Source organism: Choristoneura fumiferana, chromosome 6, assembly GCF_025370935.1.
Source record: "Choristoneura fumiferana chromosome 6, NRCan_CFum_1, whole genome shotgun sequence".
In the NCBI taxonomy this organism is placed as follows: domain Eukaryota; kingdom Metazoa; phylum Arthropoda; class Insecta; order Lepidoptera; family Tortricidae; genus Choristoneura; species Choristoneura fumiferana.
Window position 1 is genome coordinate 8,313,668 of NC_133477.1, and position 27,821 is coordinate 8,341,488.

At 36.8% G+C, this 27,821-nt stretch overlaps 1 protein-coding gene and 1 long non-coding RNA gene across 2 annotated transcripts; one reads left to right on the forward strand and one right to left on the reverse strand.

Annotated features, from left to right (window-relative positions):
* On the reverse strand, positions 1 to 27,303 carry LOC141428597 (ecdysone oxidase-like). Its single transcript, XM_074088599.1, has 4 exons — positions 27,149 to 27,303; positions 17,672 to 17,805; positions 9,250 to 9,413; positions 1 to 2,958 (listed from the first exon to the last, which is right to left on the reverse strand). Exons 1-4 carry the CDS (start codon positions 27,291 to 27,293, stop codon positions 1,560 to 1,562), a joined length of 1,842 nt encoding a protein of 613 aa, XP_073944700.1. The 5' UTR covers positions 27,294 to 27,303; the 3' UTR covers positions 1 to 1,559.
* LOC141428596 (uncharacterized) lies at positions 5,376 to 6,838 on the forward strand. Its single transcript, XR_012451448.1, has 2 exons — positions 5,376 to 5,831; positions 6,354 to 6,838. It is a non-coding gene; the product is annotated as an uncharacterized lncRNA (long non-coding RNA).
* Positions 27,304 to 27,821: the final 518 nt, after the last annotated feature.

A 27,821-nucleotide genomic window follows, 5' to 3' on the forward strand; every position in this document is an offset into this window, starting at 1 on the left:
TTAGATTATATAATTGTATTATAATTAACATATTTAAAATTACCATTATAATTCCATGGGTGCCAAACAACACGAATTTATTTTAGGTTAGTAAAAATTATCTATAAGTAATAAAACACTTTATCGCAAGAACACAAAACCAACAATTATAAAATTATACATTAGCATGACGATGAACTGACCATTTAAGAATTTCTTCCAGTTAAGTAACTAAGTAAATACGAAGTAGTTAGGTATGTAGAATGTAGCAATTGCAAATATCATGCTTAATTAAAATTCGCAAGATACACAAATTAATAAAAATTTAATATAACAATTTTCTCAACTCGAGTAGCATAAGGTCTGATCTCAACTTTTCAGGAGAGCAGAAATAAAATTGATAAATAGTTCTGCTTATAACTACTGAATTATTATAGCTAACGTAAGTATGCGGAATGAAATCTGCACAACTCTTTGAGCATATTTTATAGATTAAATGTTCGGCATAACGATAAAGTTAATTTTTCTTTGACTTATATGCCTAGTCATATTAGTCGTTGATGCCGGAGAATTCGCGAAGCTTCGGTGCAAAAGGCCCGATCTCGAGACTATTAGTACCACGAACTTTGAATTGGTTGAGGGCATAAAGTTCTTTTTGCACTTAGCTAGTCGTATTATTCTCAAAAGTTAATTTTATTATAGGCATAAGGTTCAAATTAACAAACGAAACTGAACAGCTTTAAATTATTTGACGCATTATGTCGTATCTAGTGATACGTACCTATGCTGTATCAACATTTGCGAAGCAGAAGGTCTATAGTGATATAATGAATCTGACATTTTAATTTTATTGTTTAAATTGTTATTATTATTTCTTGTTTTTATTTTATTGTTTTTACATTGACATTTAAATTGTTACTCAATTATTAATCTTTACATATCCTTGACATTTATTCTTTATATACATTTCAATGTGTTTTCAGTCTGACGATCCCTTGAGGAGAACCAGTCTAATTTTAATTGTTTACATTCACATGACATGCTTAGAATTTTATTTTTTATAATTATTACTAATCATATTACCTTTGACGATTTCAATACAAATTCTTATAACTGACATTTATGTAAATTATAATGTAATGATGTATTGATTGAATAAATAAACTAAACTAAACTAAACATGAAGGAATACAAATTGGGAAGCATAAATCTTTAAGTAGGTACAAATACGCTGGCCGAAAAACTGAGAAGTCCAAGCATAAAGATATAAGTTAAAATTAGTCCTGATGCGTCTCTGTACTTTGGGGAAGACGTCAGATTCGACCTTATGCATTTCAATATCTCTTCAACGGAAAGAGATAAAAATATAAGGGTCAGTGTGGTAGACAGAGAAATACCACGTCATAAAGTAGTGTAAATAAGTCAATTTCGTCGGATATTCACATCAGACCTTATGCAACTCGAGTCGAGTTATACTCTCAAGACAATGTTACCCACTCAAAGCTAGTTGTTCCTTCTATTAAAAAATATAATTTTGAAAGTGTTCAACTTTATAATCATAGAACACACAAAATTATGGATTAATCACAAGGAAAATCTTTAAATCCTTCAGTCTTGCCGTGTTCTTTTTTTATTATGTCTGCTGCCTTCTCAGCTATCATGATTGATACCATTGCAGTTGCCCCTCTTGGTATAAATGGCATTATACTGCCATCTGCAACACTCAGCTTCTTTATTCCTTTAACTTTTAAATTATTGTCAACAACCAAACCCATAGCACAAGTGCTGGCGGGGTGGAAGATGGTAGTGGCCATACTTTTAACGTAACATGCCCAGTAATCTTCACTCTGATATTCTAAATCATCACATTCTGGAAGCGGTGGTCTGATAAATCTACCTTCAACATCAGAGTATTCCGGGGTATTTTCTAAATTTTTGATCTTCTTAACAGCATCTATCATTCTTTCTACATCTTTTTCGGCAGCGAAGAAGTTGTTAAAGATCTTTGGAGGATCAAATGGATTAGCACTGCGAAGAGTCACCCTACCTCTAGACTCAGGCTTAGTTAGCGAAACTAAAGAAAAAATCTTTTCTTTTTCAGGGTCTGTCAGGTAGTAGGCTGTCGAAACTTCTAAATTATAGTTAAAATTGACTGTCATTATGTAAAAAAAAAGTGGCGATAGAGTTCCAAATAATACTGTAACATGTTGTAAATCTAGAGTTCCTGTTGATGAAGAGAAAAAGCCAGAAACTATAGGAGCCGGAAATGATGACAATTCAGTGAGAGATACAACTGTATCCAATGCAGATATTACATTGCTCTGCCCAGATAAAACAACAGGTACAAACACATGGTCTTGCAAATTTTCGCCAACTGGTAAATCTTGAACTACAGGGATGTCTAGGCGTTCTAAGTCCTTTTTTGGGCCTATTCCAGACAACAATAATAATTTTGCTGAATTAAACACGCCAGCACAGAGTATTACTTCAACATCTGCATATACATTTATTCGATCAAACTTTGTGGCTATTCTCACCCCTATAGCCTCTTTATTGTCATTTATTAGGATCTTAATGACTTGTGCTTCTTTGAGGATGTAGAAATTATCATTGTTTTTTATCGGAAGCAAATATTCTTCAGCAGTACTAGCTCTCCTGCTTTGTTTTTTATCACCCTTAATGTTTAAATACAATTCTCCCGTACCATTAGGCATTGGTACGAATGGATCTTCAAGTATATTCATGCCTAGTTCTGAGTAACCTTTAAGCAGTCTTCTATTTTTTTCTACAAATAATTCATTATTACTTTGAGGTTTAACACTAAATGGGCCTTTATCGCAGTGATATTCTGATGTTGGTCCGTTGACAAGTTTTTTATCAAGCATATTTTCTGCTTTCTTGAAGTACTTGAGCACAGATTCCCAATTCCAATTGGTATGGCCAGCTGCAGCCCATTCATCGAAGTCTAGCTTGGAACCTCTGAAAAAAAAAGAATTACTTTATTTTTTATTTATATATGTATAAGAGGGGTAAAACGAGCATTCGGGTCACCTGATGGGAAACAATCACCGCCGCCCATGGACATCTGCCAACACGAGGGGTGTCACAGGTGCGTTGCCGTCCGTGCCTTTGAGAGATCGATAGGCTCGTTTTTAAAAGATATCTAAGCTGTACCGCTCCGGAAACAATGTCCCAGGAAACTGGTTTCATCAAGCATTCAAACATCAAGGTGGTGAGGATGAAATGATTGACGGGTGCGCGAAGTAGGTACGGCAGTGAAAAATAGCTGCAGGCAACAATCCGAATAATTCAACTGAGCATTCCCCATTACATTAAAGAGTTACAATACAATACAATACATGATATATGCGCTACAATATGCAGAGATATGCTACCTACGAGTACATCCCTCTGCATTGCCAGAGGATTAAGCCGGTCAGAGATTGCCCGGTTGCCAACAAATCTAGCAGCTCTGCGTTGAATGCGGTCAAATGGATGAAGCTGATACTGGGTTTATCTCCAGTCTAGACGTTTCATATACCTATACGAACAGAGCCCTCCACCCACAATATCTTTAAACACCTCTTAAACATGCTAAAAGTAACGTATTCTAAACACCAACATACATTAACAATGTTCAGCAGTTATCTAAGTTTTTGTGGTAGGGTGGATTATATTTTGCACCGATAGGTATATCTAATACTAGCTTTTCGCCTGCGACTTTGTCCGCCTTAAATTAATTAAACTATCGTAAAAAATAGTAAAAATGTCAATAACCATTATATGTAAATTATAAATATCAACATATTTCAATGTCATAAATTAAAATATCGTAGTCTTAATAACATTTATTTTACATAATCTAGTATAATCTCGTTGTTGTGGTCACAGTTTTAAAGTAACCGAACCAAATATCTTTTCACCTCAGCAGCTCAAACAAGCACGTTTTGCCACTTGAAAAATCAGTGAGCAAAATCGCATTTTGATAAGATTTACAATATTATTAAATGATATGTATACATCACAAGCATTTAACACAACTTTATTTTTAACACATTAGGTTCGCTATTTGAAGGGATCGCTAATGCGGATCGGAATTACTTCCAAATATCCCTGTCCATGATATAATCATTAAATTTATAATACGCCTTTGATATTAATGTCTTCTTGACAATAGCTCTGAATTTTGTATCCCTTTTATTTTATTATAAAAACGTATGCAATTTCCCAGAAAAGACTTTTTGGTTTTAGCCAGTCTGTAAGATGGAACTTTAAGCTTCCCTGTGTTTCTAGTAACCTTTGGCTTATCGACGTTAGTGGGAAAATCACATATGTTCTTCCTATCTATTTGTATTCATGTTTCAAACAATAGAAATCCTAATAAAATCATATTTAAAAGGTTTATTTTTATACTGGATACTTTTTCGTTCCATAATCAAAATCTGTCTACCTACCGGAGACTTTTGATCGTTGTCTGGCCTTCTTGAGTGACTTCTTAAAGATGTAATGGCGACTGTATTAATCATTTTCGAGAAAAAGTTTTAAATATGATTAAGTAAGTAGGTACTATATTTATTTCTTAACAATCGGATTATATTTTAAAGTTTTTGATATTTTTTTGTCTTCTAAATATATGTGGTTTTATTTTAACTTTTAATTTAAATGTTCTCGCTGCTCAGGTGAAAAGTTGTATAGAATAGATACAAAGAGATAGAATAGATAGATAGATTTAAACCCTTTAGAAAAAGTTTCAACGTTCTAGCTTCAAAAATGACGGACTTACATATAAACATTGGACCCCTGTTAAACCCCTTTAAAGGTCGAATTTAAACAAATCCCTTCTTAGTGGATCTCTGTGACCCTCAAAAAATATGTCTGTTACGGCTGGGCGATGGTGAATCAGTCAGGACAATTTTATATAAGTAATAATAATAATAGAATAGATAGATATATCAAGTCTCTTTTTTTTAAAATAGTCATTAAATATTTTTATAAAATACCTTTTATTCCTTATTCCGTGAGAATTTAGAAAAGTCTCTTCTTAGTGCACCTCTTTGGCTCGGGTAAGTAATAGAACCAATAAAAACAAAACATATAATATTCATTACGTATAACTTCACTTCCTATTTTTTTTAATTATAAAATTACCTACGTTTGTTATAATGCTCATAACGTATAATGATAAAATATATAATTGGCTAAGTAAAGTTTTTTGAAGAGGTGCTAAATATATTTTTCTTCGATAGTCGACGTCTTAATAATCGAGGAACTGCAGCTCTTTTATTTTTATTTCCTCTTATTAATTAGAAATATTTTTTTAAGTGGTCGATATGACGTTTGTGAGATTGAAATTGCAGAACCGTTGAGGGCTTAGTACTTAGTAGAACAGTAAAAAAAAAACGAAGTCAACTGTCACTGCTGTCACTGTCAAGTAGAATCTAACCTAAAACCGTTTTATTTACTTTGCGATTTGGTGCGATCAGTGTTTTTTGGATAATTTTTAAAGACCTCTCAGCACAAACTCAGTACTTTAAAATTTGCCGCATTTCTCCACGACCTTTGCATGATAATTGGACCACGATTGGATAGTTTCGACGACTATTTTGGCTCTGCTTCTTCGACAACGCTATCTTGCAGTCTCGACGACACTTGGCTTGACTTTTGGACCATATTTTCTATTTTAGCGGCTTCACCTTTCAATACGAAATGAGTGAATTTGTGCGAGCAGATTCAAGGAACTTGCCACACATGGCTATGAGTCTAGAATATTTTGACACCAGTGATAAGTATACAATGTTGCCGAAATCAAAGGAGATAAAGCACTCTTGTCCGCACCGGTAAAATGGATGAACGTAAGTACAAAAGTATATCAATACAGTTTCTTGTCTATTTTTTTACATTACATTTTAGGGCATCAAAAGTTGAATATGTTGCCGGACCAAAGTTGTTTGAGAGCACAGAATAACAAAAACATATTACCTATATTGTGACCATTTACTTAGATATCAACTGACAATGTGATTGATGCGACAGGTGATGTTGTTCTGCATTGGCTGGTAAATATTATGATAGAGTAAAATTTCTGTGGTTAGTGAAACATTATATTATAACTAGCTGTTGCCCGCGACTCTGTCTACGAAGAATTCGCTTATTGCTTTCCTGCAAGTACTATGTATTTTTTCGGGATAAAACTGTGAGATAAAAAGTAGCCTATGTTCTTCCTCGGGACTCCAACTACCTACATAATGAATTTCGGCTAAATCAGTTCAGCGGTTGAAGCATGAAAAGTTAACAGATAGACAGACAGAGTTCCTTTCACGTTTATAATATTAAATATAAGTAAGGATTTATAATAATTTTGATCTTTTTTTCAGGTGGATGTAAACACACATTGGTGTTTTTATTTTGGTTGCAAGAAAAAGCCAGTGAAGGAGCATAACCTGTTTTTCCAAGGACATGCATTTTTCCATAAAAAAAAGGCATAGAAGTACCACGAAACTCCTCAATGGTTAATGGAAGAGAATAGAATAGATTTAAGATTTAGCACGGAAATGTAATTTTGAACATGACAATCTCTTAATACAGAAATGTATTTTTAGTTGACAGTCGATAAAAAGTACAGTCAGCAAATTTTTTTTCTTAATAATATCATTTTTGGTTTTTATTTGTGTAAGCTTTTATTTTTCCTCACAATACTTTTTGTTGACTATACTTGTCTTGCATTGTCATCTAATCTGTAATCAGTATAAGTACTGCTGTGCTAAGCTAATGGTACTTTAAATTTGTATTCTCATTTTGGTTTATAATTATAATACATACATACTCGTACATTGCAAGTCGAATAAAATCTTGTAAAATATGTTTCTTTTCACTTATGATTTACATCATCAAAAATAACGAAAAATGTGCAGAATTTGTAACATTGCTCACAGAGATTTTGATTAGGTTCGATTCCCGGTCATGTTTGTATTAGAGTCAGACAAAATAAAACGGTTGAATGCCATATATAAATATTATAAATGCGAAAGTGTATGTGTTTGTATGTTTCTCCGTCTTTCACGTCGCATTGGAGCGACGGATCGACGTGATTTTGGCATAGAGATTGCTTATGGGCCACAGAGTGATATAGGCTGCTTTTTATCCCGGAAAAATAAACAGTTCCCGAGGGAACAGCGCAGAACAACCGAATTCCACGCGGGCGAAACCGCGGGCAAAAGCTAGTATATATACACACATCCAGTTCAACTGGTAGAACAAACAATACAATCTAGGGTCACTGTCACAAGTACAAGTACTAAAAATACAAGTAAATCACGGTTTTGTTATAACTTATGATCAATGGTACGCATATTGTTTACACATATAACACACAAGTTAATCAAACCATGGTTGCTTAGCAAATGAAAAGTTTAATATGATTGACAGCCCTTTTATAGCCTGCCGGAAAAATCTTTACAGCGCGATTCAGCTTTTCCTTGAGACGAGATAGTGACATCTTTTGATGCAAAAGTAAACTAAAATCCCGGTTTAACACACATAGTGACCTAAATATTTGTGTTATATTTCCTTGTATTTCTTAGTAGTACTTCTAATGCCTTTATGGGGATGGCACAATATTTAATTTATTAAAAATACGACTTGTTTTTAAATTACCCTTTGCCAGGAATATTATATACATGTTCCAATAAATCAGGTCTTTTGAGACATATGTTTATGCTAAACGTTTTTATGATAATTTGTGTATTTATGAAATAAAAACAATATAAATTATTGCATTTTTATTATATTACTCTGCAAATTAACTAAAACCATCTAAAACACATGCAATGCGTTTAGCTTATGCTAAACGTTTTTATGATAATTTGTACATTTATGAAATAAATAAAACATAAATTATTGCATTTTTATTATATTACTCTGCAAATTAACTAAAACTATCTAAAACACATGCAATAAGACAGCTTTGTCTACATAATTTTATGTGGTTATGGTTAATAACAGAGACGCTTCAAAAATACGGATTCTTTTAATCTTCAAATCACGCATTTCACATGTAACCTCAAGGTCGCTATGACTTTATATGGAATCACCCCCTTTTTAGTAGCCACACAAAGCCACTTCATTCTGTAAATGATTTAGCAGAAACTCTTCCTTCAATACACTTTGAAATAAAGAATATAAACCCATTTGTGCATAAATATTTTAATGTATAGCATGACTCTTACTGAGACCATGTCCTTTTTATTGTTTTGGTAAAAAAACACGATATCTCTCCCTTCTGTTATGTTCTCCTTTGCTGTGTTTGATGTTGAAGGGCTAGAGGGTTCGTATAATCATGTTGTTGATGAGCAACTTGCAGTGGAAGATGAAGCTGACTTGCACCAAGTCGCTTGTAAAGACTAGGATGCATAAATACGCAGAATTCTGAAAATCTCGTCTGTATTTCATAGACCAACGTACAAAGCATTAGAGAACATTTCTGTAATGCTCCATTTCAACTCGAATACTGTCGGAGTCGTCTGAATCCATTGTAGGGATACTGTGATTCGAATTTACTCGTAAGGCAGTCCAAATATCAAGCCAATTGTCGTCGAGACTGCAAGATAGCGTTGTCGAAGAAGCAGAGCCAAAATAGTCGTCGAAACTATCCAATCGTGGTCCAATTATCATGCAAAGGTCGTGGAGAAATGCGGCAAATTTTAAAGTACTGAGTTTGTGCTGAGAGGTCTTTAAAAATTATCCAAAAAACACTGATCGCACCAAATCGCAAAGTAAATAAAACGGTTTTAGGTTAGATTCTACTTGACAGTGACAGCAGTGACAGTTGACTTCGTTTTTTTTTTTAACTGTTTCTACTAAGTACTAAGCCCTCAACGGTTCTGCAATTTCAATCTCACAAACGTCATATCGACCACTTAAAAAAATATTTCTAATTAATAAGAGGAAATAAAAATAAAAGAGCTGCAGTTCCTCGATTATTAAGACGTCGACTATCGAAAAAAATATAATTAGCGCCTCTCCAAAAAACTTTACTTAGCCAATTTCATGATGTATAATCAGCTATGGACATAAATACATTGAGTAGGTATAACAATCAAATAATAAAATATTCGCAACCTCTAACAACCAAAACATGTAACATTAATTTAATCTTAGAACGGAAAACATAACTCTCAAAAATATATATTACTCTTTTACGGTTTCCTTGCTGCAGCCTCCTAAGTTACAAATCTTAAGCAACCGTTTAAATTTAAACAAACATTGATTTACCTTTGTACCAATAAATGATTGATAGTAGAGCTTCCACCGAGTACTTTGCCCATCGTGTGTGCCGGTCTTTTCCCATGTTGTGCTTGCGACGTACGTTCATCCACTTCGGAACGGAAATCCCAGTCGTAAGGGCTATGGGTTGCTAGTACCCAGAGTCCAGGTATCTGCGTAAAATAATTGTCACTGGTCGATTTTTTCAAATCCCATCTAAAAGTATAATTGCGAAAGTTTGGATGCTTCAACATTTGCTACTCCATCCCATCTCGCAGTAAGCAATAGGTACAGAAAACACAGGTATAACACGTTTATCCTACTTTATATTATAAATGTAAAAGTTTGTGAAGATGTTTGGATTTTCGAATGTTTGTTACTCAATCACGCAATAACGGCTGAACGGATCTCCATGACACTTGGCGTATGATACTTGGCGTATTGAGACATAGGATACTTGCAATCCCGGCAATGTGTTACTGTGTGATAATATTTTAAGTTTAAACAAGAATAGAGGGCACTGTCCTGTCTAAGAACGGTGACATACCTACCTACCTCGGCCGTAGAGCATCTAATATCGGACCTTTTTTCCAATACCGGTATTTTTTCGATACCGAAAATTCAAATACCGGTTTTCCGGTATTTCGATATTTTTTCGATATTCGTATTATTAAAGTAAAATAAATGATTTTCCCGCAACAAAACTTTCCGATACCGTCAATCTTAAGTAGCTAAGATTATTTCAAATATGTCTTAAACTTTATTCGTGTTAAAGGCTTAACAATCAAAAATGTATCACTCCGATAAACTAATGTTTATTGATTCGGTCGAAACGTTGGCGGTGCTTGAGGCTCTCCAGCGATGCCGTATTGAATATCGGTATATCGAAGTGTTGAAGTGTCTGTATAAAATCGCCACTATGTCAGTCCGACCGAGTAGATACAGGAACAGCCTTCGAAGGCGATGCCCTTGAAAAGAGGCGTAAGCCAGGGAGATGGCATATCTCCGAAACTGCAGGGCCGAGACGTGGTGAGTTACTATAAGTAGGCCATATATTTAAATAGGCTCAGAGTTGCTCAGAGAACTATGGAAAGAGCTATGCTTGGGGTTTCTCTACGGGATCGAATCAGAAATGCGGAGACACGTAGAAGAACAAGGGTCACCGACATACAGTACACTGTACTGAGTACAGGGCCCTCTTTCACCTATTAGAGGCCCTGGGCACAACATGCTGCATTTGGTAAGCCTGATTTTCAGGCGAAAATAGAGTAGCTAGGTTATCGTTTGGTAATGGAGGAGAGACTAGGGGGGCCCAAACCATCGCGGGGCCCTGGGCGCTTGCCCCGTGTGCCCAGTGAGGAAGAGGGGCCTGCCGACATAGCCAAGCGAATTAGCTCTTTGAAGTGGTAATGGAGGACGTATAGTACGGAGAAAAGATGTCCGTTGGGACCGAAAGATTCTCGATGTAGAACTGCGGATCGGCAAGCGCAGCGTAGGACGTCCACCAACGAGATGGACGGATGACCTGGTTAAAGTCGCAGGTTCACGGTAGATAGGTATGAACACACTACTAAAACGCGACGCCATGCTACACCACCTGACCCTTGTCAGTAGTAGGTACTAATAAATCCCATGCATTTACTATATGGCCAGGTCAGGTGCAGATATTAAGACACGGCATGTGATGACACGCGGTTTTGTCATAGGTATCAAGGTATCGTTGGTAATCTTTATAAATCGTAGATCCTAGTTTAATTTATTTTAAATAATACTATTAATAAAATAAGTAATTAATTTGTGACTTTTTGAGTGTGCAATACTCTATTAAAAAACCAAATAAATATTATTTAGAGATTAATATCGAAAATATCGAAATACCGGTATTATACGATTTCAATATCGGTTGTGTTAATATCGGAATTTTGTGCGAGCGAACGTTGTCCTTACAAATAGTTACCGTAACCTTTTTTCAAGCCAAACTCTAACCCCCTTATTCATAAAACTTAACAAGCCTATGTTAACTAACAAATGCTTTGTCCCTTTCTAACAAATACAAATGTCGAAGTGACAGATAAGGACAAACGAATTTTAGCGGCATTTTAACTAAAATAGGTTTGATTGTCGTTTATGAATAAGGGGGTAAGACATTTATTTATTGCGTTGCCATGGTAACAAGAATCGTGTAAGTAAACGGTTGTCGTTATAGATATATTTCAAAAATTGCACGGGATAATTATGAAACAGTTCAGTTATGTTAAATGGCATTGAGCTATTTCTATGTGGCGGGTTAAAGCTAGTTATGACATAATATATTCTAGGACCCACTGACCTGTAATAGGACATGTAAATCTGTAAATTATGTTGGAACATAAACAAGTGTCTGTGGAGCCGGGGCCTTGAGCAGTGTAGGGTATGCGGCAAATAAGTATTCAATATAACATTTTGATCGAATATTACTCGTTAACTTAACTAATTAAAAAAAAACTCGACTGCTTTGAAACGCTTTAAATAAAATGAGAAATAAAACAAACCTAATATACGAGTAGAACTCAATAACTTAAATTTCAGCAGTCGGGACCCATAGAAGAGTCTCCTGACAAAGAATCCCAGAAATAGAAATCGAAAAATTGAGGTAATTTTAGCAATAAATATAATATACCTAGGTACGTGATTAAATCCTGAAATATATTAATTACTCACACCCTTCGTCTGCGTATAATTCGTTTATCGTCATACCCTGGAAACTAACAATGCAATTTTCTGGGATAAAAACTATCCTATTTCCTTTTACGGGACTCAAACTAATCTGTATACCGAATTTCATCTAAATTGGCTTAGCAGTTTAGACGTGAAGAGGTTACAAACAAACAAACATCAAATAAACATACTAACTAACTACTACTATTAACTTATGATACTACGCGAGGGACAGCGCGGTAAGCGAATTCTTTGTTCATTGCATGGTAGTCTCATCGCACAGCGGTCAATTGATACGGTAATTAAATCAGTTTGAAATTAGCTTTGTCACGACACTGTTCGAAAATGTGGCCATAGATAACCTAAACCCAGTACACAAAAATGCTTATATTTGTACATTTAACAGCTGACTCATTTATGGCTCGTAAAACACGACAACAATGAAACACGTTACGCTAACAGTTCGTAGCTAAATATAAATTTCATAGTACGATTCGACTTTTTCGAATATATTTCAGAATAATTTTCTCGGCCTGCTGCAACGACAAATGGACCAATCAAAACTAATCGTCTGCTACATGTGAAATTAAATTAACCAATGAGAATGCGTCATTTTTGACTCTTATGAGTTATGAGGTGTTTTTTTTCTTAAACGCATAATATGCACAAAATGCTTTAATTTTTTTAAGTATGAAAAAACGCCACAGCATTAACTTTTCAAGCCTGCTGCGCACGGCACTGTATTGGCTGAACAGCCAGGCTGCTCTGCTCAGTGCGCGAGCATACATCCTCGTCATGCTCGACTTGCTGCCGCAGCCAGGTTGTTGTTTTTATTTTTTTAGGGTTCCGTACCCAAAGGGTGCTAACGGGACCCTATTACTGAGACTCCGTTGTCTGTCTGTCTGTCCGTCTGTTACAGGGCCTATCTCTGAAGCCGTAAAAGTTAGACACTTGAAAATTTCACAACAACAAATACTAAAAATAAAATAAAATTACAAATTAAAGGGGGTCGTCATACAAGAGACGTGTTTTTTTCAGCGGTTTTTGGTTGCTAGGCGTTATTAGCCGTTGCTAACGCGACCGAGTCGCCTAGCAACGGGTAGCTATGTCGTTTGAATATTTACCTTTAAGTTTGCAATTTTAATGATGTTTTATAAAAGCTTCGATACTTTATTATAGTGAGTGGCTGATTGTGTGGTTTATTCGTTTTTGTGCAAAATTAATAAAGCAATTTATGAACCACAAACCTCAATGAAGCCAACTTTGTTAAAGCGCTGGCCAAATCCACACCGTATTTAATCACATGTTTACCTATTGTTTTTTACACTAAAAAATCATACTAAGTATTTAATACTATTTACAAGGTTTATAATACAGTTTAAAATTTATTCACACTAGTCGAGCTTCTTATTATTTAATTACACAACATTCGAAGTCCGCCGAATTTCCCGCGAATGTACAAAAATGACAGATAATTTTTTTAGCCGCGCGCGGCTAGTTGCGGGCAATGGCTTCAGAAGCAAACAGCCAGAACCAAAGAGGATGAGAATACAGATTGTTTTTTATTCAAAATACTTGCACAAGTGCTTACATTTCGGCGATATTTTTAGAAGCTTTTCTTTAGCTTGCCCTGTTTGTTTATTTATTTATTTATTGGTTGTTTTGCTCAAATCTTAGAAGCTAAATTTGACCCGCTTCCAGTGGTCCGATCGACTTGAAATTTTGCATACTTATGTAAATTTGGTGAAAATACAATAATCTAGTAGTGACATCTTGGTGGTCCTGCCAGGATCGACTCTGCAAGAGGGAACTCCTCAATAGTTAATAGTACCGACTTGAAATTTGGTACAGATATGTAGTTTAGACGACAGTGCATGTACAGTCAACAAAAAGTACATTCGGCAAAAAAGCTTGTATTAAAAATGAAATTTTTAAGAAAAACTTATTACAAGCATTATATTTTTTGCAGTGTACCTAATGTAACTATGTTTGCTCGGGTGGAATCTTACAACTCAAATTTGAAGTGGATATCTTCAACCGATTGAGCTGAAATTTTACACGCATGTATAAATCCGATGACAATGCAATATTATTATAACATGGAGTTGATCTGATGATAAAGCTAGCGGGTGACCATAGGAACTCTGTGATAAACGACACGACCACATCGAGTTTGGACTCGTTTGTCGTCTTGAGGAGTACTTTGGTAACCAGGGGCATAAAGTACAGTCAGCAAAAAAAAACTTATATGAGAAGAATTTAATGAAAAACTTTATTGAACTGTTTACGTAACCCTTTATGTAGTACGAGTCCGACTCGCACTTGACCAATTTTTAATATGTGGTTTTGGGTACTAGCCACTAAGAACGCACTCGTTCTTAAAAAAATAATTGTCACAAGAGACAAACTAAAATCAGCGGGAGCAACGCAGTCTTTGGATTGTTATTGTATTGTGATAAATGTTTTAGAGGAGTTTGGTTACAAACATTGTGACTCGAGAACTTTATACATAATATAATAGACTAATTCCATTTTTCACAATTTATTTTTGGAGTAGGTTTTTCTTTTTTGTGAAAACAAATCTTGTAATCTATTTACATTATAGGTATAACGTTTTAAGCTTTCTTGATTTTCACTCATAGTCAAAATACCACAAACGGGACTTATCAAGCTAAAACACACGAGTAATATATCTGATATAAGTATATGTGATGTGGCGTCGCTTTTCACAAATGTTCCTCTTAAAGAATGCTATGAGATAATTCGGGGGAAGTTAGGTGATAATGACATTTCAGAGTCCTACGTAGTACTGCCCAGAAACTGTTTAGAAAGGAGTTACTTTTTGTTTCGAGGACAGCACTATCTATAGATTGATGGCGTTGCTATAGGCAGTCCCGTGGCACCGGTGATGGCCAATATCTGGATGGAACATTTTGAGAGTTTAATAGATCTACAAGTATGGAATGTAAGATTGTGGAAGCGGTACGTCGACGATGTTTTCTGCGTTATTAAAGGTGGGAAACCTGAAGTGGAAAAGTTTCTGGCATATCTCAATTCCATTCATACAAAGATTAGTTTTACTTATCAGTTGGAAGAGGGACATTTCGGATGGTTCTTTGACATATACATCTACAGGAAGCCGTCGCACACAGATAGGTATCTAAACGCATCGTCTCACCAGCATCCCAGACATCTCCAATCCGTTGCGAGTTGCGAGCACATTGCAAAATAGGGCATTTGATTTATGTGACCCTGAATTTGTTGAGGACGAGTTGATAGACATGTTCAGGAGGTACTAAAGCGTGTCGGATATGTGGTGAATAAATGGCAGCCCAGAAGGAAACTTAAAATCAAACATCCTGATGTAGCTCGACAGCCTGCGTATATGCCTTATGTGAAAGAAGTGACGGACAAAGTTGATAGGCAAGTACCTATTCCATCAAGGTGGTGTACACGCCTTTGTCCAAAGTCGCGAGGCATATTAGGACACCCAAGGATGTCCTTCTATTCAAAACACCGGGTGTTTATAAGGTTTATTGTACTTGTGGTACTTCCTATATTGGACAGACGAAAAGAACAATAGCTGGTCAAGGAATATATTGCAGCTGTTAAAATCACCAAGTGAATAAGTCAGCCACAGCCGAACATTTATTGGAGTCAGGAAACATTGAGCTTCATTATCCCAAAATCCTCTCCACGGAACGTCATTTCTCTATTTCTACTCAAGAATGGTACGTGAAGCGGTTGAAATAAAAAAAAAAACCGGCCAAGAGCGTGTCGGACACGCCCAAAATAGGGTTCCGTAGCCATTACGAAAACATTAAGTAATATTTTTCTAAGGATTTCGTATTTTATATATTATATTTTATATTTAGTCTGGAGTTTGTAATTCGTTTGAGGGCTTAGATGAATGATTGGTCTCGCGCGCTCGCTCGACTAGATACCGCGCTACCTAAAAACAAAAGGTTCGTGAATGCGGCAACTCAATATTGTAGTGTGCGTAAGAACGGTGTAAGACAATTTGCAAGGATGCTAGTGTGCGTGACGAATTGTGTTGCCAGCTGCTCCACTGTTACTCGAGTTATTGGGAAAATAAATTATTCTGTGGTCTATTAAGTTACTGGTTACAAAATGTATCTTGGGAAATACTTAGAAATGAAGAAGTAATTAAAAGTGAATGTATTAATATGTTTGTGTATAGGTTAGGCGTAGATTTCTTCTTTAAAAGAATGGTAGGTATGATGTAGGTTTATCAATGATCAGGCCTCACTTTTAATTTAAAAAAAATATATTTAAGGACATTCAATATTTACAAATTATTACTAAAAATTCATGGACTGATTCACCAACTAAGAAGTTTTGCGTAGTTAAGATAACACGTTGCACCTATATTTAAACCTAATGTAATGTACAGGTTAATTAAGACTAAAATAAAAAAAATGTTTACAAAATATACATACATACATACATACTTACATACATACGCTTGAAAAACATAACCCTCCTTCGGGCAGTTGGGAAAAAGTTAACGTTTCAGGAAAATGGGTAGAAATACGAAAAAAAATTTTTTTCTTTTCCCATAATACCTAAGTAAATCAGCTGATTGGGCTTTTTAAATGGGAAGACGAAAAACATTTTTAATTTTAAGACACATTCACCCCTTAATTAAATAGTGTCGGGTAACAATTTATACACCTTCAGTGTATATATCACAAAGATAAACATTAAATAATATAGAACTAGGTTATGTATATATAATAATTACGTTAGATACTTAAATATAATAAGTTATTAAAATTTATCATCATTTAATGATGATAACAATAAAATTCAATTTATTAAAATCTCAACCACGGGGAATTTGATTCTTGTGTACGCGGCAACACAGAACGTCGTTTAGGGTTCATGTTATTTTATTTTGTAATTTCGAAATTATACGATATTTACTGATGGTAAGTGATCCCAGTGTCCTTCTTATTTCTTGTAGTATTATTTTTACACAGTTTCACTGCGCAAATTGGCATTTTACTTCGGTTTATGACCAAAATTTAACAAAACATTCGGTACATGCACCTACGCACAGTTTGCAACGCCACTGACTCGACTCGGGCTCGGGTACGCCGAATTCGGCGTACTATTTGTTGCCGCATTTAGCAAGTACGCCGGCGGTATCTAGTCGAGCGAGCGCGCGAGACCAATCATTCATCTAAGGTTATTATGGATATTTTTGACGTCTTGAGAATATACCTATAATATATAATAACCTGTGTCCTTGATTGTACCTAAATATAGAACCTTTAGGTTGGAAACAGTGCTCGAACGACGGTCAGCGCTGACCGTCCGTCAGCGTAGCTATATCTATGCGAGTCTATGAATGCACACACAGCTACGCTGACGGTACGCGCGTGATTTGGTGCGCGGCGTCGGTCGACCGTCGAGCTATGAGATTGTATGGATGCGTTCAGTGCTTCGCTGATGGAGCGATCGACCTGTGAACTGTACACACGCGTCGCAGTTCGCCGTCAGCGTATCACTGAATGAATTTTCGCAACCGACGGTCAGCGCTGATGGTCAGGACGTACCGTCGGTCGAGCAAGTGTGCGAGTATACCATGAATATTATGACCAGTTTTTCTGTGAGCGCCTTTCGTCCACGGCGGTGACTGTAAGTGGCTTGCCTTTATATTTGGTCCATCTCTTGTTCAGTATCTTATCCTATCTTAGTTAAAACTAACCACACCAAAGGCAGGAGGGTCGGAGCCAGCTTCGATCACCAGTACGCGCCATTCAGACACCTCCGCCATCCGGCGAGCCATCACGGATCCCGCCGTACCAGCGCCCACGACGATAATGTCGAAGTGATCACCATCTGAAAACATAAGATACGTTTTAAATTTTGAGTTGCAAATGCAATTACTTAAGAGCGTTTATACCTGCTGGGCTGGCAACGTTGCATTTTTGTTAGTTTTTCTCGATTATTCCATAAAAATTTAATGATAATGTGGTCTGATAAAACTAAACAAAACTAAACTGTTGTTGTGTAAACTGGAAGAGATCGCTCTGAAGCGATAAGGCCGCCTATTGCTTACCTTAGAAAATCTCTATGTATATACTTGTGTTCTCTGTACTGTTTACTGTATTGGTGTGCAATAAAGAGTTTATGTATTGTATTGTATTATGTTATATAATATATGTTATGTTATATAAGTTTAATGTGTCTACTCCACTAATTATTATTATTATATTTTTATTTATATTTGCTAGGTGTTATTAGCCGTTGCTAAGGCGACAGAGTCGATTTATTAAATTTGTATGAAAGAGATGAATGTATTGTTTAATTTTTTTTTTGCTTTATTTATGATTTAATTGCATAAGATATACTTTTACGGCACGCAATGTAAAACGTCACGTCTTCATTTCTTTTAGTTGAGAATTGAATTAATTTAGTTTTATTTTATGACGTTGAATGACCGAGGTACAGTCATACTGATATTACGTTACGATATTTTGTTTTGTTTTACGATGTCAAAGTTCTATTATGTTTTAATTAAGATGCTCAATTTATTTTAAGTATTGTTTTTGTTGGAAATGTAAAACCTCCATCAATTCAAGACTTTCAAGTCATAGTTTCTTCTAATGGTCTGTCGTCCTATCTGACACATTTCAAAAGCGAGCCGATCGTACAAGTCCTAAATAAACCAGATTTATTATTTAAATAGTTTATTTTCATTTAATTTATCAGGTTATGGGCCCAGCACGCTTCCTCAGTTGATCAGAGCGCCGATACTTACCTGTCCAATTGTAATAAATTTCTTACTTGTTACAACAAATCACACTGGAACGCAATACTGAAAATCTTCAAATACCTGATAGAAACAAAAGAGTACGGGTTGTATTACTCACAATCGTCACAACCAGCAGAAGTAACTGGTTACAGTGATGCTGATTACGCCAACGATCTCGATACAAGACGTTCCGTCACAGGCTACGTTTTCATTAAAAATGGGGCGGCCGTAACGTGGTCCAGTCAAAGACAACAAACAGTTGCTCTGTCAACTACTGAAGCTGAATTCATGGCAGCTTGTGCCGCAACGAAGGAAGCTATGTGGATAAGACAATTGTTGTGTGATATTGGTGATTATAAACAAGACACGATGTGCTTACATTTAGATAATCAAAGTGCAATAAGCGTTATCAAAAATGTAAACTTTCATAAAAGATGCAAGCACATTGATATTAAGTACCACTTTGTTAAAGAGAAGTTCCATCAAAAAAAATTTGATCTGAAGGCTGTAAGCAGCGACAATCAATTTGCAGACATATTTACCAAAGCATTGTCGAAAAATAAATTTCAATTTTTGAGGTCTAAACTTGGAATGTCTGTCTTTAGTTCTGTATCAAAGTAAATGCAAATTTAATATGTTTGTCAGACATGTAAGTTGTATGTCTTGTTTAATGGCTCATGTAGGAGTTATATTGTTAAGTTTTCTTTATTATAAATGTTAGAAAGCTTGAATTTAGGGGGAATGTTGGAAATGTAAAACCTCCATCAATTCAAGACTTTCAAGTCATAGTTTCTTCTAATGGTCTGTCGTCCTATCTGACACATTTCAAATGCGAGCCGATCGTACAAGTCCTAAATAAACCAGATTTATTATTTAAATAGTTTATTTTCATTTAATTTATCAGTTTTTTACTAAGTTTATACGTTTTTGTTCATTTTAAGGATGATGATTATGAGATAATGCGGGTATGATATAATGATGTGTATGAATGTCTGAGGTCAGGCATTGAGAAGGATGGCCGTGTGGAGTGAGGTATGCGTGTATTGAAGCGTGATGAGATGATGTACGTTTGAATTTGAACGAAGAATGAATACTGAGTTTGAGTGAATAACAAATGAGATGTTATGGCAGTTGACGACGTACGAAGAACGTAAACTGACGTGTGTGTTTGTTGTGTTTTCCTTTCTAACGTAATTTTATACGATTTGTATCATTTTTTCAAATTCGCTGGCCAATAAATACAACTACAAACTACTGCTCCGTTCCATTCACGAACTGGTTCCCACATATATATGTCTATGAAACACTTCAGAAAAATGTTCGAGGGACGACCGCTTATCGTATACACTGACCACAAGCCATTAACATATGCATTCACCAAGACTTCAAACGACAGCGAATCACCTCGGCAAACACGACAGCTACTCTTTATTAGCGAATTCACCACCGACATACGCTACATAAGTGGGAAAGAGAACGCCATCGCGGACGCACTCTCACGCGTCGACGCGATCAGCTATCCCACACCCATAAATTTTCAAGACTTAGCCGCCGCGCAAGAAAGAGATAGCAGCATTCAACATTTATTACAACAACGAAACCTATCCCTGCAACACATACAAATACCCGGAACTAATAACCTAATTATAAAGGGGAAAGTGAGTTTGTTTGTTTGTTTGTTTGTTACGCTTTCACGCCATAACTACTGCACCGATTCCTACGAAATTTGGCATACGTCATATTAGAAGTCCAGAATAAATAATAGGATATTTTTATCCCGAAAAAAATTGCCGTTCCCAAGTGATGACTAAAAGTTTGTTTTGTATTCTAACCGCTGAGCTGAACACATTACACAAACGTTTTTTAAATACCTAATGCGTTAAAAAAAAAACCGGCCAAGAGCGTGTCGGACACGCCCAAAATAGGGTTCCGTAGCCATTACGAAAAAATTAAGTAATATTTTTCTAAGGATTTCGTATTTTATACGGAATCTTCCAAGTTTAGGTATATTTTATACCTTAGGCAGCTATTTACTCTTAAACTACTAATAATTCTCAAGCAAACTTAGCCGTTATAGTTTTCCTTGAAGGTTTGATATACTTACTACCATTCTGAATTTTTTCAAATTTTTCCACCCACCGGTTTAGATTTTAGAGGGGGGGACGCCCGATTTTCATGAAAATTTGCACTTTCAAGTTGAATATTTCGCAAGCAAATCACTGAATCGAAAAATGGTCTTAGCAAACCCCTAATGGTTTTAAAATACCTATCCAACAATACCCCACACTTTAGGGTTGGATGAGAAAAGAAAATCACCCCCACTTTACGTCTATGGGAGGTAACCTAAAAAAATTTTTTTTAAATTTTTATTGTACCATTTTGTCGGCATAGCTTACATATATATTGGTGCAAAATTACAGCTTTCTAGCAACCTACTACTACTAGGGACTATCAATTAGTCCCTGAGCAATGCCGCGGACGGACGGACAGACAGACAGACATGGCGAAACTATAAGGGTTCCGTTTTTGCCATTTTGGCTCCGGAACACTAAAACCATGCTTGCTTGCATTCTGGCTTGAAAATTTACATGCTCACTTGCATGCTTGGTTGCTCGCAGGCTTGCTGGCATGCTTGCTTGCTTGCATGCACCAATTCAATTCAATTCAATTCATTTATTTGCCAGAATACGGTTGCAAAGGTCTTATATCTAACATTCCGTGCGTATTCAACCTGCATGCAGGTGTACAAATATTTAAAGTCCTATTTACAAATTTCTTAATATTATGAGATAAAACAATGTCAGTGGTAATTAAAATGTCAAATGAAAATACTACTTAATTAAAATCAATATAATACATAACTATATGTAATTTTTTTATTAAATAAAAAGGAACAATTGAGGTTACACTAAACTATCCTAAAAATAAATTAACTATATATACAGTTCGCCCAAGTCTTGTCCCTGAGGAAGAGTGCCTATAAGGCTGGCTGCATTTCCGCGCTGGATCGTGATTCCAATACGTTGGGCGAGAAATGCACCAGCCCTATGGTCATTGGTAATTTCGAATATTTTTTTTTTTATTTGTCCAAAAAGTTTGTGAGCGTCCGAACTCCATGGACCCAAAGTTTCAACAGCAAAAGCTGTAAATATGTAGTCTTTAGAGAGACCTGTATATTTGCGGCGTTTTGCTGTCTCAGCCTGCGCTGCTGCTCCGCCCGCCTTGGTAGATGAAGAGGCTAAATGGGACGGCGCGAGGGTATCCACACAAGTGGCATCCCAGATAAGTGGCCGACCCATTTGCCAGGGAATAAGGGTTAATTCGTCGGGTCTCTTTCCATCATCGCGTGCAAGCCCGGGAGGTTCCAAAACAGAAGGTACGTTTATGCTGGAAAGAGCCCGGCGGATTATATCATTAAGGCAGGCGTGGCGAGATAAACGGCCGGCACTCCTTCTGCACGAGAGTCCATGATGGCCCAAGCGATCGACAGATGCTCCACAAAGACAAAAATGGGGTACTAAAATATCTGCTCCTAAACGGAGGCCGACAGCCAACCTGAAAGAATTACTGTCGAGGAGGGTGGAGAAATTTGTAGAAGGAAACGCTTGGAGCCAAAAACCAGACTCCTTCTCAGACGAGGCGAGTAAGCGAGCCTTCTCCGAGTTAGACGAGCAGGTATCCAGGAGATAAGCGTGAACCTGGCGACAAACTGGGTCGTCCCATTGCTTCTGAATGTTTTTATTTTGAGGGGGTTCTTTTCCCGGACAAGCCATTTTCCAAGCATTTTCCGCATCTGACAAGCATGCTACCTCATAATCATAATCACAAAGTGACGGGTAAAGAATTTTGCCGATCAGAGGTAGCACACTGTGTACAGATGAAAGAAAAGCGGGTAGAGCAATACTACTAATTTGTCGTACTCCGAGGCCACCGTATCTAACGGGAAGGGTGGCCTGAAGGAAAGCCTGGAACTCATTTTTATGTTGATAATTTTTTCTATCTGGATATGAATGATTTTGTCTACAAATTCACATAGGTCACCGAATTTCCAAAGAGGGCTGCAGCGCAAAGAATATGTAAATTTAGGGACAAAAAGGCAAAAGCGGAGAATGGAAAAGGCCATATGAGAATTGATTTCCAACATACGATCCGAAAGTTCAGAAAAAAGATCGATTTTTTTTCTAATGAAATTTGGAAATGATTCGTCGAAAACTGGTGCACCTAGGAGATTAAGCGAGCATTTCGACAGAGGCCTGATACCAGGACAGATATCCTGAAATTTTCTCAGAATTTCTTCTTTGTTAAAAGTATCAGGATTAATAAAAATTTCGCATTTCTCACTGTTCACCTCGAGTCCAATAGAGTTAAATTTAGAAATGATTGAACGTAGATCGTTAAGAACTGTGCTTGCTTCACCACCCAGGGTGCCATCGTCGAGGTACCAAACGTTAAATTTTGATTTTAAATCAGAAATAATGGGATGAATGGCAAGACTGAAGATGGCTGGTCCGAGAGGGTCGCCTTGTTGGCAACCAACAGAAGAAAGAATTTGGTTGTCATTATAGATCAGGTTTGAAGGTGAGCTGTAGCACTGCCATAGGTAAGGATAGATGCCGGGTGTATTTTTTTGTATTTCTGTCAAAAAGGCGCCACGGTCGACCGAATTGAATGCGTTTTTCACGTCTACTTTTAATAATACCTGACTCGCTGGAGTATGGAGAAAGGTTCGACATGCATGGACAGCAGCTTCACAGCCACCTTTGCTCCCGAAACCCAACTGAAGAGGCTGAAATTTTAACTGAAGTTCAGAAAATATATTTTTACAACAGATTTTAGATGTTAAACGCCTAAAAGTTGAGCCAATGGCAATTGGACGGATACCACCATCTTTTTTCTTGAGGGCGCAAAGATTAGCGCCATATAAAATAGGAACAATTTCAGTATTCACTTTGCCTGAAAGCATCAAATTAGTGAGACGGGTAAGGCTGGAAAGAAGACCGCTTTGAAGACCACTTGGTAAACCGGTGGTTAGGTCCTTTAGATGCTGAGGAGTCAAGCCATCTAAGCCACCAGATGAGCCATTTTTAAAAGAATTAATAGCAGCCAAAACCGCGTCCTCAGAAGCTTGAAGACAAGGAAGGGCTGGGCTGGGAGCATCTGGAAGGACTGGAATGATTGGAGAAGGCGGATGCTTACTTTTTAGGGCCGCCAGTGTTTCAGGAGAATCTGGTGCGGCAGTGTCATTCGAAAAAAGGAGTTGAGCTCCACCTTTGAGGTCTCCATCGTTAATTTTTGATTCGACGAGCTTATAAATGCTGTTTTGTTTGTTAAGAGTACGAACTGAAGAATTTGGATTAACTAGATGAAGCGAATTACAACAATTTGATTTAATTTTCGAAGTTACAGATTTTTTAAAGTCTTTATCCGCAATGTGTAAAATGTTGTAGGCGAATGTAAAAAGATTTTCCCAGCTCGTGGGAGAGTTTTCAGTGACACAATCATTTATTATACTGGAAAGACTATTAGCAACGGTGAGCCTTGCACCTCGAGGAATCCTTTTTAAAACCGGGGTCGAATGTTTGAGAGTGCTAAGTGTACTGGAAATTGAATTTTCAATTCAATTGTATCATGTCAAATATTCTCTTATACTATAAAAACATCTTTCTTGAAGCCATTTAGTTAGTTTATTTTTGAACAGATTCCTATTTTCAATTTTAATGTCTACAGGCAATTTATTATACAAGACTATGCACATATGATAACAGTTTTTCTCAGATATATGTGTGGCAAGGAGGTTGGTACAATAGGTTTCTGTATTGAGCTCGTGTGTGTCTTGTACTGGTGTCACTGCGCTTAACAACCAACCATTTCTTGCATAATCACATGCTTGCTTACATGCTTGCTTGCATGCTTAAATGCAGCCTTGAATGCCTGCTTGCTTGCACTATTTCATGCATAATTACATGCTTGCTTACATGATTGCTTCCACGCTTGCTTGCATGATTGAATGCATGCTTGCTTGTATTAAATATAATGACCCGGATAACTCACGTCTTAAATCGAGTTTAGCTCGACATGTTTCGGGCTAATCCGTAGCCCTTCGTCTTCGTCGTCGCGCGAGCAGAGCGGCGGCGCGCAGTGCGCGTGTTGCAGCAGCCGTTGAGTCGCGTTGCTCCGAAGACGAAGGGCTACGGATTATAGCCCGCAACATGTCGAGCTAAACTCGATTTAAGACGTGAGTTATCCGGGTCATTATATTTAATATGAGTGAGTCTCACGGTAGTTTCATGTTCAAAATTGCATGCTTGCTTGCATTCTTGCTTGCATGCTTGCTTGCATGATTGCTTGCATGCTTGCTTGCATGCTTGCTTGCATGCTTGCTTGCATGCTTGCTTGCATGCTTGCTTGCATGCTTGCTTGCATGCTTGCTTGCATGCTTGCTTGCTTGCATGCTCGCTTGCATGCTTGCTTGCATGCTTGCTTGCATGCTTGCTTGCATGCTTGAATTTATGCTTGCTTGCACTATTCCTTGCATAATTACATGCTTGCTTACATGCTCACTTGCATGACTGCTTGCATGTTTGTTTGCTTGCTTGCATGCTTCCATGTTTGCTTGCATGCTTGCTTGCATTCTTGCTTGAATGCTGGCTTGCATGCTTACTTGCATGCTTGCTTGCATGCTTGCTTGCATGCTTCAATGCAGTCTTGAATGAATGCTTGCTAACATGCTCACTTGCATGCTTCCTTGCTTTCTTGCTTGATTGCTTGCTTGCTTGATGCATGCTTGTTTGCACTTTGCATGTTTATGGCTTCATGCTTGCTTGCAGCGCGGGTAAAAGCTAGTTTTTATATATATAGATTACTACGCTACCACGACTACCATCCGTTCAAATGTTACCTACAGATAGTTCAACTCAGTTGTGCGCGCGGCCCTATGTGTGCGTGTGCTTGTAAATATACAACTTTCACGTGACGCGGCAGTCGTCCTCCGAGCAAGACGTGTTCTAATCGCTTTACCCACACAAAGGGCCGCGCGCACAACTGAGTTGAACTATCTGTAATAAGAATAAGTTAAAAAATAGTTACATTTTTTAAATTTTTCAAAGGACACAAAATTACATTTTATTACTTAAAATTAAAAAATGGCAATAAAATATAAGTTCTTATTGAAACATTCATTTTTAAATACAATCTTTTTTGCTGATTGTATTTTTTGTTGATTGTACTTGCAGTGTCATCTAAACTACATTTCCGTACCAAATTTCTAATTCATGCCATTAACCATGGAGGAGTTTCCTCCTGCGGAGATGACCCTGGCTGGACCACCAGGCCAGGGTGCCACTACAAAATTATTGTATTGTCACCGGATTTACATAAGTAGGGCAGAAGTACCGCTTGTGGCCACTGTACCGTTTGTGGCCATTTATTGTTTAAATATACGTTTGAAACAAATTTATAGTAATAAATCATTACAAACTTTATTCGTTTCTGTATAAATACTTTTGAAAACTCACTAAACATATTATTTTAATACTATAACTTTATATATATATATATATATATATATATATATATATGACTTAAAATGTCAACTGGCCAAAAACGCGCTTAAGGTGGCCAAAACCGGTACTTCTGCCCTGTGCCAAATCTCAAGTCAATCCGACCACTGGAAGTGGGTTAAATTTAGCCTCCAAGATTTGACCCAAATAAATAAACAGGGCAAGCTAATAAAAGTCGAGAGAAATATAACCAGTCGATCGATATTTAGTACGATTGGACTCGTCGGAAATATTAGGTAGGTACCTACACAAGATTACAAAGTAGGACTTGAGCGCCATAATTTAGGTAAGTGTGCGACTCGAGAGCTTGAGCAGCAAACCGTAGTCGGTACGGTATAAGCTGATTCTCTGTCAATTGTAATGGGCAATATAGACAGATTAGTTTAGTAGAAAGTGGTGTTGAGACGCATCAGTAGCCTCATTCTACGGATAAATAATTGCGCAGAAACAAGCCTCGGACTCGGAGCGGGCTACGGAGGAAGACACAGACTTCTCGCGTAATTTGGATGGGTTTATCATTTTATGGCACGGTTCGCCACATGAGAGGCCCGTCAAATGTAGACTGAACCATAACTGGCGCCACAGTGCTTGCCAACGCACTCGCATAAGACGATATCCTATGGCGAACGCTATTCAATATTGGTGAGAGGCCAAACCGCTGACTTTCGTGGCTACCAGCACCATCGTACTCTTTAATATTATCTAATACAGCTAGCACTATAGGCTGGATTTATCCGTGGAGGATAAAGAGCCGGAGAAAACCATAGTATAAGAAGCATTATATTTCTGAATTAGTATTTTAAAGTGTCTAAAAATTTTCTTATAGCAGTGAGCACTTACCGTAAGGGTAAGAGAAGTCTTTACTTACCTTGAACTGGACTGTTTTCGGGCCAGCTGACATTTACAAAAGACGCTACTGTGGCCAAAAGCTGCAAAGAGCTGACGACAGAATCGATCGTCGTCGTTGGATTAAAGTTGGCAGGATTGCCCAGTGTTGACGAGAGGATATCCATCGCGTACCAAAAACAACTTGAAATTCGTCTGATTTTTCAGGTTGAGCGCTTTTATATAGGTTAGGTACAGATGCATACTGCAATTTATTAATTGTTTTATCAACGTGCTCTTTTCGTAGCAATGGGTATGGTTGTCAGAAAAAACAAATACATTTGAATATTCACTTTTGTTCTTAACTATAAAACAAATACCTATTTATTTACCTGCTTAGGATTACACCTCTATAATAGATACGCTCTACTGTACTATATGTATTTACGGTACAAAACCTTTTTCGCCCTAATATATCTTTAAAACAATATACGTCAAATGACATTAATTTGTCATAAAATGAAAATGAAAAATAATTTATTTGACAATGTTAAAGTACATTAATTGGTAATCTAATGCTCATCGTATCTAGAGTTGATATTCAAGTATTTCAAGTCAAGTCCTAATAAAGTGCATGTATGTATGATCACAGTATTTACATTCACAGAATAGATTTCACACAATACCTACCCTGATTTTATAACGACGGACGAAGG

Excerpts from the sequence above, each read along its gene's own strand:
- LOC141428597 (XM_074088599.1), bottom strand. The coding sequence starts at position 27,293 with ATGGATATCCTCTCGTCAACACTGGGCAATCCTGCCAACTTTAATCCA. Across the intron at positions 17,806-27,148 it reads CGAAAACAGTCCAGTTCAAG|ATGGTGATCACTTCGACATT; the intron begins GTAAGTAAAGAC and ends TTATGTTTTCAG. Across the intron at positions 2,959-9,249 it reads AATCATTTATTGGTACAAAG|AGGTTCCAAGCTAGACTTCG; the intron begins GTAAATCAATGT and ends TTTTTTTTTCAG.